The sequence below is a fragment of the Borostomias antarcticus genome (assembly GCF_949987555.1).
Source record: "Borostomias antarcticus genome assembly, chromosome: 25".
Classification (NCBI taxonomy): Eukaryota; Metazoa; Chordata; class Actinopteri; order Stomiiformes; family Stomiidae; genus Borostomias; species Borostomias antarcticus.
Window position 1 is genome coordinate 7,342,157 of NC_140258.1, and position 11,746 is coordinate 7,353,902.

The following is an 11,746-nucleotide window of genomic DNA, read 5'->3' on the forward strand; positions in this document are numbered from 1 at the left end:
TTATCTATATAATCCTGTTATGGAATATAAAATCACATCTGACATGTCAGAGTTTATGGTACAGTAGCTGACTTCAATTCGATGCGGCCCCTTTAAATGCGTGTATTTTTTTATTTTTTTTTACATTTTATTTCTTAGCTTCCGGTTATTTTTTTCTTTTCACTTCCCAGGTCACCATGCGCATGTGATAAACAAGAACAAGCATGGAGGACTACTCAACCAAGTGGACTACTTTACCAACCACACCGAGCCTCAAGAATCTGACCGAAGCAGGTTTTGGCCGACCGAAGGCACAACAGCATGCAGCCGTTCAAGACCTCACGAAGGCACACATCGAGTCGTTCGACCAGGCAGTCACAGAGGGCTTGGGTCGCTGTGTGCAGGTTGGTCCCATTACAACCACACCGGTATTCTGAAAAGTTGCTCTACCTACTATTATCCACATTTGCTACCTGACAAGATGCGCTATCCATGAATTAAGCACATTAAAATGGGCCGTAGGGCATTCTGATAGACATGTCCTAACTGACATGGTTTCAGCATAGTGGATGGTAGTTAATCCTGAAGAGGTAGGCCAACTTTTCACAACACCAGCTCAGTATGTGTGCTCAGTTGTTAGACAGATGTGCTCAGTTGTTAGACAGATGTGCTCAGTTGTTAAGACAGATGTGCTCAGTTGTTAAGACAGATGTGCTCAGTTGTTAAGACAGATGTGCTCAGTTATTAGACAGATGTGCTCAGTTGTTAGACAGATGTGCTCAGTTGTTAGACAGATGTGCTCAGTTGTTAGACAGATGTGCTCAGTTGTTAGACAGATGTGCTCAGTTGTTTAGACAGATGTGCTCAGTTGTTAGACAGATGTGCTCAGTTGTTAAGACAGATGTGCTCAGTTGTTAGACAGATGTGCTCAGTTGTTAAGACAACTAGCTAAGCTGTAGTGTCAGATAGCGAGCTAAATGACTAACTAGGTCTTAGGTTCATTTGAAATTCAGTTGATGCCAATCCGAGTTGATCTAAAGTTATGGTGTGGCATACGTCTTTCCTAGGCCATTCCTCCCCTGGAGTTTATGTTCAAAAGTGACAGAATCAGTCTGTCATTTGTGGAGGCTGTCATCTATCAGCCAGTGGTGGCCAAGGGGAGCATCTGCACGGACCTGCGAGTCTTCCCAGCAGAGTGCCGGGGGAGACGGAGCTCCTACAGGGGGAAGCTGGTGGTAAGCCTGACCTGCACATTCAATCATCACATGAATCTATCAGAACTTCAGTCTATAGCCTTATTTCCACTGTCGTGCCGAACCGTTCAGAGCACGCAGGGTAACCGTTACGACGGTGTTTCCTCATGGGAACGGTTGGGCCCAGAACCGTTCGCATAACCGTTCCCATGGCACGGTTGTCTAGCCGTACTGAGTGAAGCAGATCCATTCTTTAGTAGAAATGTGAAGAGCACGAGCGAGACGTTGCATAGCAACAACATTCCGTGGAACGCAACAGCCTGAGAGGTGGAAACAGACACTGTAACCGTTCCCACGGGTCCGGCGTGGGTTGAGCACGGTATCGTTCGGCACGACAGTGGAAATAAGGCTCATGTGACAGTATGTGTGTAAACCGAGTTGAGTTGGTGAAGCTCACACCTGAGATACCGCCCCTTGCCCCATCAAATCGCTTTGCTTTTCGATGGCGTAGCTGGTAGCGGTGTTTTCCGACAGGTGGTCACGTGCCTTCGTAAGTCAGAGGATCCGAGTTCGAACCCAGAGTGGGCAAAGTGGGGGTGGGAAGAAGTACTGGCGAGCAACACAGTGACACCTGTTGCATGTGCATAGCACAGACTCACCTTAATCGTGTGGACATCAAGGCAATATGAACTGTTTGTGTTGTGTTCACAGGCAGACGTCAGCTGGTCTGTCAATGGGGTCCCTAAAGGCATTGTAAAGCACTCTCTGGGCCAGGTGCCCATCATGGTGAAGTCCAAGCTGTGTAACCTGCATGGGCTCGCCCCCAAAGAACTCATCGAGCACCATGAGGAGGCTGAGGTAGAAAAACGTCACTACGTACCTGTAAATTATCATTCCCCATCCTCAAGGGTGGATAATTGATTTCCCCATTCCCTCTCTCCCTTTCATTTAAACAGGAAATGGGTGGCTATTTCATAGTGAACGGGATTGAGAAGGTTATCCGGATGCTGATTATGCCACGGAGAAACTATCCTATTGCCATGTCCAGGCCCAAATGGAAGAATCGAGGACAGGGATACACACAGTATGGTGAGTAGGGATGCAAAATTCTGTGATTATTCAAACCTCCCATGGGAATTAATAGGAATAAACTGGAAAGCCGAATTTATTCCTATTTAATCCCCCTGCATTTCCAGTGTATTCCTGTTAATTCCCGTAAATAAGATTGTGAATATTCCCAGAATGTTGCAGCCCTAATGGTGAATATTTCGGTTCATTGATGTAAAGAGATACACGGCACACAGCGCTCTTGGCAGTATTAAGAGCTGTGGAGAATGTGAACTGTCGTCATCAACCGCCGCCAGGGTGAATCCGTGCCTCGTCTCCTCAGGTATCTCCATGCGCTGTGTGAAGGAAGAGCACACGGCCGTCAACATGAACCTGCATTACCTGGACAACGGCACCGTGATGCTGAACTTCATCTACCAGAAAGAGCTCTTCTTCCTTCCGCTGGGCTTTGCGCTGAAGGTGAATACTCAACATACAATTGACCGTATTACCGAGTGTGAGATTGAAGAACAGTTTATTTTCCAGCGCGTAAAAGTATACAACCGTACCGTTTTGAACCATGGTGCACGTTTCCTTTGTTGTCCAGGCCCTTGTGGACTTGACAGATTTCCAGATCTACCAGGAGCTAATCAAAGGCCGTGAGGACAACTCCTTCTACAAGAGCTGCGTGTCGGAGATGCTGCGCCTGGTAATGGAGGAGAGCTGCACCACGCGGGGGAAGGTGCTCAACTATCTCGGCGAGCGCTTCCGGGTGAAGATGATCCTACCGGAGTGGTACACCCATGAGCAGTGTGCCAACTTCCTGCTAGAGTGAGAGTTTATTACAAACTTTATATATATATATTCAGAGCGAGCGTGTTCTTTCTCAGTAGACTAACACGCCGGTTCCCCGTTTGTTCCTGCTTGCAGCCAGTGCATCTGTATCCACCTGAAGTCGGACACGGAGAAGTTCTACCTGCTGTGTCTGATGACCAGGAAGCTGTTCTCCTTCGCCAAGCAGGAGTGCATGGAGGAGAACCCCGACAGTCTCATGTGTCAGGAGGTGCTGACGCCTGGGCAGCTCTACCTCATGTTTATGAAGGTGGGCACAGAGGCGGCTGTAGCTCAGGAGGTAGAGCGGGTCATCGAATGACCATAGGGTTGGCAGTTCGAATCCCGGCTCCTCCTGACGACGCGTCGAAGTGTCCTTGAGCAAGACACTGAACCCCACATTGCTCCCAATGAGCAGGCTAGCACCTTGCATGGCAGCTGCCACCATTGGTGTGTGAATGGGTGAATGAGAGGCCTTCATTGTAAAGCACTTTGGATAAAAGCACTATATAAGTGTAGTCCATTTACCATGGTACTTAAGCAAGCGATTACAGTGTGGTGTTGAATGGAAGTTGCTGACTTGAACCCCATGCTTTGTACCATGATAACAGGAGAAGATGGCTGCCTGGTTGGTCTCTGTGAAACTGTCCATGGACAAGAGGGCCTGTAAGCTGTCCGGAGCGCTGACCTCCGAATACATGGTGAAGATGTTCAACATGGGTACCGATCTCTCCAAGGCCTTCGAGTATCTAATGGCCACCGGGAATCTCGCATCAAAGACGGGTATATCGCCATTGCGAAACGCACGCCATATGCTGTGATTCAAAATGTTGGGTGTGTGTGTACAGTATGAGATGTGTAATTGTGTACGTGTGTGTGTGTGTGTGACTGATCTCCTCCTCCCCTCCTCACTCCTCCAGGCCTGGGAATGCTCCAGGACACGGGTCTGTGCGTGGTGGCCGACAAGCTCAACTTCATCCGGTACCTGTCCCATTTCCGCTGCGTGCACAGAGGGGCGGCCTTCGCCAAGATGAGGACCACCTCTGTGCGGCGGCTGCTGCCCGAGTCCTGGGGCTTCCTGTGTCCCGTCCACACCCCCGACGGGGAGCCCTGCGGCCTCATGAACCACATGACCGCCCACTGCGAGATCGTGGCCCCGGTCCTCCCCACCCACGCGCTGCCCGCCCTGCTCTGCTCCCTGGGTAAGCGACGGCACCAACCGCTTGGATGACTGAACCACAGGGATGCCTGTTATTCAAGATGGCTGCAGGCACAGGCGATACAAGCCAAGAACGCACCATAGGGGGTTGGCATGCACATGTTCTACAGTAGGCACACTTTTGTGTTTGGGGTGTGTTACCAGTGTGTATGAAAACCCAAAAAAAGCACCCAAAACCTTAATGTAACGTTTAATAACCCAGGTGTGACCCCTGTGGACGGCTGTCCTGGCCAGGCCTACGCTGACTGCTACCCCGTGGTCCTGGACGGAGCCATGGTGGGCTGGGTGGAGGCGGAGCTGGCCCCCCTGCTGGCAGACTCCCTCCGCAGGTTCAAGGTAAGGTCACTGGCCCATCGCTTAAATGTATGTAAGGGTGCCAAGTTACATTTTCTAAGTAATATGCAAGTTAAATATGTTAAGTGCATCTGATTAGCCCACTCGTTAATGCTCGTTAGTTCAGCGCAAGTTAGTTTTTGCTCATAAGTTCACACGTCGGTGCGCTTGCAGGTGTTGAAGGAGAAGAAGATGCCACCCTGGACTGAGGTGGTGCTGGTTCCTAAGACGGGCAAGGCCAGCATTTACCCCGGCCTCTTCCTGTTCACCACGCCCTGCCGCATGGTGCGGCCCGTCAGGAACCTGGCGCTGGGCAAGCAGGAGCTGATCGGCACCTTCGAACAGGTACAGCAAGAGCAGGACTGACACCAGGTTCGCTGAGGTTCGGTGGGTAGAATTCTGTGGTGGAATTTTGTGTCGGACTTGGCAGAAATTGAATATAATTTTAAAAGTATGTTTTAATTGGTGTATAATCCCATGAAAATAAAAATCTTTTTTTTTTTCGTTACCTTAGAATGAGCTCTTTATATCTGCATAGGGAGCGCGTCTTTCCACCATGGAAGGCCGCCATGTTGCGCCATGTAATAATTATATGCAGTTGGTTGCGTTAGCGGACGGGGGTGGGCCTCACAGCTGGAACAGCGAACTAAAATGTCCCCTCTCTTTCTCTCCTCCAACCCCTAGATGTACATCAATGTTGGCATCAGTGAGGACGAGATCGAGCCAGGCGTGACCACCCACCAGGAGCTCTTCGCCCACAGCATGCTGAGTGTGGTGGCCAACTTCATCCCTTACTCTGACCACAACCAGAGTCCCAGGAACATGTACCAGTGTCAGATGGGTAAGGCCGTCCCTCGGTGTCGGTCCAGATGACACAGCGGAGTGCTGTTAACGAGCACGAGGAGAAGAAAGTCAATGGATTAACGCAAACGTCCCCATCTGTGCCCTCCCCCAGGTAAACAGACGATGGGCTTCCCCCTACACTCGTTCCAGGATCGCTCTGACAACAAGCTGTATCGCCTGCAGTTCCCCCAGAGCCCACTGGTCAGGCCCTTGATGTACGACTACTACAACATGGACAACTACCCCATCGGCACCAACGCCATCGTGGCGGTCATCTCCTACACCGGCTACGACATGGAGGACGCCATGGTGAGACTAGATGAAACTCTTTACTGCATTGCCTGCTTCCACGCTTGTATAAAGAGGACTTGGCACGTTTTCCAAAAGCAAAATATTGATAATCTTGTGCTTCCATATCAGATTCTGAACAAGTCGTCGTGGGAGAGGGGCTTCGCTTACGGTAGCGTGTACAAGACCGAGCTGATCGACCTGGCAGAGAAGATGAAGGGAGACGACAGCCTGGTGTTTGGGGTCAAACCTGGCGACCCGAAAGCGGACAAGCTGGACGCCGACGGGCTCCCGTTCATCGGAGCGGCGATTCAGTACGGAGACCCTTTCTACAGCTACATCAACCTCAACACTGGCCAGAGCTTTGTCACCTTCTACAAGTAAGATGAACCGACATTTTGTCTTTTCGTGTTTTAAAGTGCTTTAGATGAAGTCGAGCTTCATGGATGTGAACGTACAGCTCGGTGATGTTTTTTTTTTTTTTGACATCTCGCCTCCCCAGGAGTCAAGAGGGCTGCATCGTCGACAACATCAAGGTGTGCAGCAACGACTCCGGCACGGGCCGCTTCAAGCGCGTCTGCATCACCGTACGCGTGCCGCGCAACCCCACCATCGGCGACAAGTTCGCCAGCCGCCACGGCCAGAAGGGCATCCTGAGCCGCCTGTGGCCGGCCGAGGACATGCCGTTCACGGAGAGCGGGATGACGCCCGACATCCTGTTCAACCCGCACGGCTTCCCCTCACGCATGACCATCGGCATGCTCATCGAGAGCATGGCCGGCAAGTCGGCGGCCCTCCACGGCCTGTGCCACGACGCCACGCCGTTCGTCTTCTCCGAGGAGCACTCGGCGCTGAGCCACTTCGGCGACATGCTGCGTGCGGCCGGCTACAACCACTACGGCACCGAGCGCCTCTACAGCGGCCTGAGCGGCCTGGAGCTGGAGGCGGACATCTTCATCGGAGTGGTGTACTACCAGCGGCTCCGCCACATGGTGTCCGACAAGTTCCAGGTGCGCACCACGGGTGCGCGAGACAAGGCCACCAACCAGCCGGTGGGCGGGAGGAACGTCCAGGGCGGCATCCGCTTCGGCGAGATGGAGCGCGACGCCCTGCTGGCGCACGGGACGTCCTTCCTGCTGCACGACCGCCTGTTCAACTGCTCGGACCGCTCGGTGGCCCAGGTGTGCCTGGACTGCGGCAGCCTGCTGTCGCCGCTGCTGGAGAAGCCGCCGCCCTCCTGGTCGGCGACGCGCCACCGCCGGACCGTCTGCCTCCTGTGCGGCAAGAGCGACTCCATCGACACGGTGTCCGTGCCGTACGTCTTCCGCTATTTTGTGGCAGAGCTGGCGGCCATGAACATCAAAGTCAAACTGGAGGTGAAGTGATAAGACTGTGTCTACACTGTGTGTGGATATGAAGTGTTCTGCACCATTCACGGGAGGCTGCTATTTGTCTATGCGAGTGGTTGATTGGTATAAATATCCAGCCTTGGGGACCACAGCGTTGCATCCTACTATAGTCTTGCTCACCATATAAACATTGTCAATTTTGTCACATTTGTTGACATGTGTTGTTAAAGATTTCTTAAATGTAATGCGATGGACTTTTCAGACTGTCTTAAGTGCCGAAGTGGTTTTTCCTTATTGCCCTGCCCCCGTGAAAGGAGGATAGTTCAGGTGGAGACAAAGTCCATTCATGTGACAAGGTTATAAATGTAGGGATTGCTGACACTTGACAACTACCGTTCGTCTCTTGAACAGAACAAGCTATATGGTGAAATAAAGAATAATTCCATATACTTCAAATGTAGACAGACGTGATTGTTTTATTGCATTGTACTCCCACCACATGAATATTCAAGTAAAAAAAAACTAAGATTCACAATTCATCTTTCATTCAACTTGGCGTTCGACATGACATCAGGTCCCGTTTAAACGATTTAAGGGCAGTCAGGACATCAGGCAAGTCCAACACGGTGGAAATGGTATAGTCTGGTTTGACCGGACCCTCTGGTGGCGAGCCACCCCTGTTGTTAATCCAAACGGTGGCGCGGACCTCCGCCTTGAAGCCCCCGAGAATGTCCGTGTCCAGGGAGTCCCCCACCATGACGCAGTCCTGAGCCTGCACCTCCAGCAGGGAGAAGCAGTGGCTGAATATGGAGGGTGACGGCTTCTCCTCCTCATGTTCTCCCCCCACCACTATGGCGTCAAAATACCCCTGGCACCCTGCCGCCTCCACCTTCTCCCTCTGGGTTTGGGTCTCACCATTTGTCAGCAGCAGTAGTTTATAGCTGGCCCCCAGCTCCTTCAGCAGGTTACACACTGGAGGTGAGAAAGTCAGAAGCTCCAGGCGGGTGTTCTTCCACAAATAGTAGCATTTCTCAGCCAGGCTAGGGTTTGGGCTACTTCCCACAACCTCCAGGATGCTCTCCTGCCAGTGCCCAATTCGTACCTCATCTATAGTTTTGCTCTCTGAAGGGTTGTAGGCCTCATGTAGAAGCTTTCTTTTGAACTTGTCACAGATGTCTCTGATGCAGTGGTCATCTTGGCCCCCGGTGGTCCTCAAGAGCTCACTGGTCTGTCGGGGGAAATAGCAGGTAGGCAGGTAAGTCATTCTGAGGCACGTTGGTGGTGTGTGCCAGAGAATGAATAGTACATTCCAGATGACATTTAAGTTATGCTATTAAGCATCAAGCAATTGTTTCTTTTCTAAAATAAATGTTTAATTCGACATCAACTAACCTTTTGAATGGCTACATCACCAGCACCCGCTGTGTCAATAAGCGTGTTGTCCAGATCAAACAATATCGCCTTTATATCACTACAGTCCATTCCAGCAGACTACATATATCTGTAGATTAGTTACACAGACATAATACAAAACAATAACGACTTTATAAATATGGATAGTGACTGTACTGTGAATCCGCTATGCCGTGAATTCTTGCTTCCTGCATGCGGAAAAGAATAGAATAGCTTTGCATTATGGGAGAGAAACGGTTTGTTATAGCCTCCGCTCCACACTAGAGGGCAGTAATGTATTACAGATGTGAGGCAGTTTATAGATCCCCAGCAATTTAAATTATAGGTAATTTCAAGCCTGGAGTTGACCGTTTTGATCCCCTTGTCTTGTTCAGCAACCATTGAATTGCACTTGACAGACTGGGTCAGCACTCCTTTCTACCAGATGTAAAGAATGAGCTAACATAAGTGAAGTGGAGGCCTACAACTGTATGAAACGGGGAATATGTCACACAGAAACCTCTATGAAGTAAAGCCAAGGGCAGGCCCTAGCTGCACTACCATAATGAAGTTTACCTGGGAAGGAAATTATTATTTAACTACAACTTCCTCTCAATGAAGTCTCACTAATGCAGTGCCACCTTAATATAAAACAATTTCAATTCTGGCCAAGCCTTAAGGCCAGAACAGGTTTAGATAGATACATTCTCTGAATAAAAATGTACTTAATCACTAAGCTAAGACATACATATGCCATGAGTGATATCTCACTCTACTCTTAGAAGAAGAAAAAAGTGCTACTGTACATAGAACCATTTGCAAAGTAGAACCCTTTGTAAAAATGTTTCAGACAGAATGCTTTCAGGCCAGACAGAGCCATTTTGGGTTCCAAACAGCACCATATGGATATGAAAAAGGGTTCTATCTGGGTTCTACTGTTACAAATGGTTTTATATAGCCCACTCTTTTTTAGAGGGCTGGACTTCCCTTCATTTTCATTGGAGCTATGAAAGGCCTCTGCTGGAGAGAGGCGGAAGTGTGTCACTGTGACTGAAGGACATTCTGATCACTGCCTTCTCTTTATTTTCTCAGAAAGGAATGTATGTGAAATGTTTTGGGATTAAACTACCAATCAACACAGAACACACACACACGTGCACGCACACACACACACACACACACACACACACACACACACACAGACACGCATGCATGCACACACACACACACACACAATTTCTGCTCATTATGTAAACATCAGTCCTTCCTTCAATGCTTTGCGTGCTCTCACACCTGGCCAGGTGCCAAAGGTTCACACGCAACATGTAAAAATGTTGCATGCTATTGCCTAACCAAAACCCAATGAGACATGTTCACATGCTTGGCGATGTAACAATTCTCAAAAAGCCAGTTCCTCAAAAGTCAATTACTTTGACTAAAACTCAAAGAGATGCACTATAAATCAGGACAGGTTGTGAGAATCTCTAACTTACTTTTATCTACCAGATCAAACAGCACCTGCAGGTTGCATGCAAAGGTATGGTTACATAAATGATAGACATCTAGCAAACTGAACCCCAACCTTTTTTCTTTTTTTGTTGATTACCTTAAAGGGGTAATCTGAATATAAACAGTGGCTATGTGAAGTGAATATACACAAGCATATGAAATGGAATTTCCCCTCTGATATGGGGGGGGGGATCATATATTAGTTCTTACAAACTACAGGCATCTGAGGGCCTTGCGTTTTCTTTGTTTATCCGGCTTGCAGACAGACACCATCTCTTTTATCTCTGTGGGTGGCCGCAGCTGCACAGTCACACGCTATCTCTGCGCCAGGCCCCCCCAAAACCTCCTCCTTTAAACTGATAATACTGCTACTGCTGCTCCACACACCACATTCTATACAAAACATTCAGACTACTGTACACCAGTGTGTCTGTGTGTCCCGTTTCTATGGGACTCGGATGGCCCCTGAGTTTAGGCAGCTGTCTCAGATACAATACCGTGTTGTGTTTGTTTTCACAGCTGACCTCTCCCTTACCTAAAACATACGAGGAAATGACGGTCTTTAGAATTGATGGCATTTGTTTATGGAGCAAGTTGAAGACCAGCGAAGGGCCACCAGGGATTTGAGTGTGGACGTTGCCCAATCGTGCGAATGCTGTCTCTGGGTGGGGATCTGAAGCCTGTTCTCAGTGACTCAGACAGGTGGTCCTGAGGGGCTGGTAGCTGAGCTTAGTGCCTGGGATCTAGGGGGATTGTCTTGCTACCGCTCCCAGGCTTTAGGTGATAGGAGATCATCTGGGGGGGATATGTGCTGTCAATTATGCCTCTGTGTGTGACCTGTTATGTCAGAGGACTACAGTACCATTCAGCCCTCTCCCGCTATTCAGAAGCCCTAACTTTTCCACTCTTGTTTTTATTACCTACGCCCCAGCAACAGTGCAGAGCTGTGCGTGCACAGAGCCACGCAATGCATTAATGGGTGGAGGTCTGTGCACTACGAGCACCATTTCTAGTTTTCATTTTATTTTTTATTTAACCTTTATTCATGCTTTATTCAGTCCCATTGATGAAAATATCTCTTTTGCAAGGGAGCCCTGCATACAAAAATCAATACAACACAATATTAAGTAAATATAAATAAAGACATACAATCATAAATATATGATATAAAAAAAAAGGTTAATTTTAATTTTTTTTTAAATAAGAAGTTAAATACAAAGTGCAGTGTATAGCATGTGAAGTTGTTACATACGGTACTCACAATAAAACAATACAAACATCAGAATAAAACTCCTCGACCAGTCTTTTAAAATGGCTTAATGGCACTAGCACGTCATAGGGATGATGTATAATAACTAAAAGAAGACGTTCCCAATTCTGAATTGATTACCTCAAAGGTTAACCAACCTACATTACTATACAGTGCACAGTGAGGTGTATAAAATGTTCACCGCCGCACACACCATACAGTATACACACACACACACACACACACACACACACACACACACACACACACTCACATGCACATAACCCTTTACACACTCTTTATACAGTATATACACCGACTGCACCACACATTGTATATTGTTTTTTATATTATCTTATTTTGCACTAGTATTTTGTACTTGCTCTTTACACTGTCCTGTCTTTGCAGTGTCCTGTCTCGTCCCTGCACCCTGTCCAATGTTGTTTCCATATTATCCACGACCGAACGCAAATTCCTTGTATGTTGAAAAACTTCAGTGGCAATCAAACAAATG

At 48.6% G+C, this 11,746-nt stretch overlaps 2 protein-coding genes across 2 annotated transcripts; one reads left to right on the forward strand and one right to left on the reverse strand.

Annotated features, from left to right (window-relative positions):
* Positions 1–215: 215 nt before the first annotated feature.
* Positions 216–7,482, forward strand: polr1b (RNA polymerase I subunit B). Its single transcript, XM_084458811.1, has 15 exons — positions 216–383; positions 1,047–1,214; positions 1,884–2,030; positions 2,129–2,261; positions 2,563–2,699; positions 2,827–3,050; positions 3,150–3,321; positions 3,662–3,833; positions 3,971–4,252; positions 4,472–4,605; positions 4,777–4,947; positions 5,287–5,443; positions 5,558–5,754; positions 5,866–6,113; positions 6,236–7,482. The coding sequence occupies exons 2-15, from the start codon at positions 1,068–1,070 to the stop codon at positions 7,116–7,118; spliced, it is 3,204 nt and encodes a 1,067-aa protein (XP_084314937.1). The 5' UTR covers positions 216–383; positions 1,047–1,067; the 3' UTR covers positions 7,119–7,482.
* Positions 7,483–7,629: 147 nt separating this feature from the next.
* nanp (N-acetylneuraminic acid phosphatase) lies at positions 7,630–8,647 on the reverse strand (the record flags this gene model as incomplete). The annotated part of the gene is made up of 2 exons (XM_084458770.1): positions 8,475–8,647; positions 7,630–8,310 (listed from the first exon to the last, which is right to left on the reverse strand). Exons 1-2 carry the CDS (start codon positions 8,562–8,564, stop codon positions 7,630–7,632), a joined length of 771 nt encoding a protein of 256 aa, XP_084314896.1. The 5' UTR covers positions 8,565–8,647.
* Positions 8,648–11,746: the final 3,099 nt, after the last annotated feature.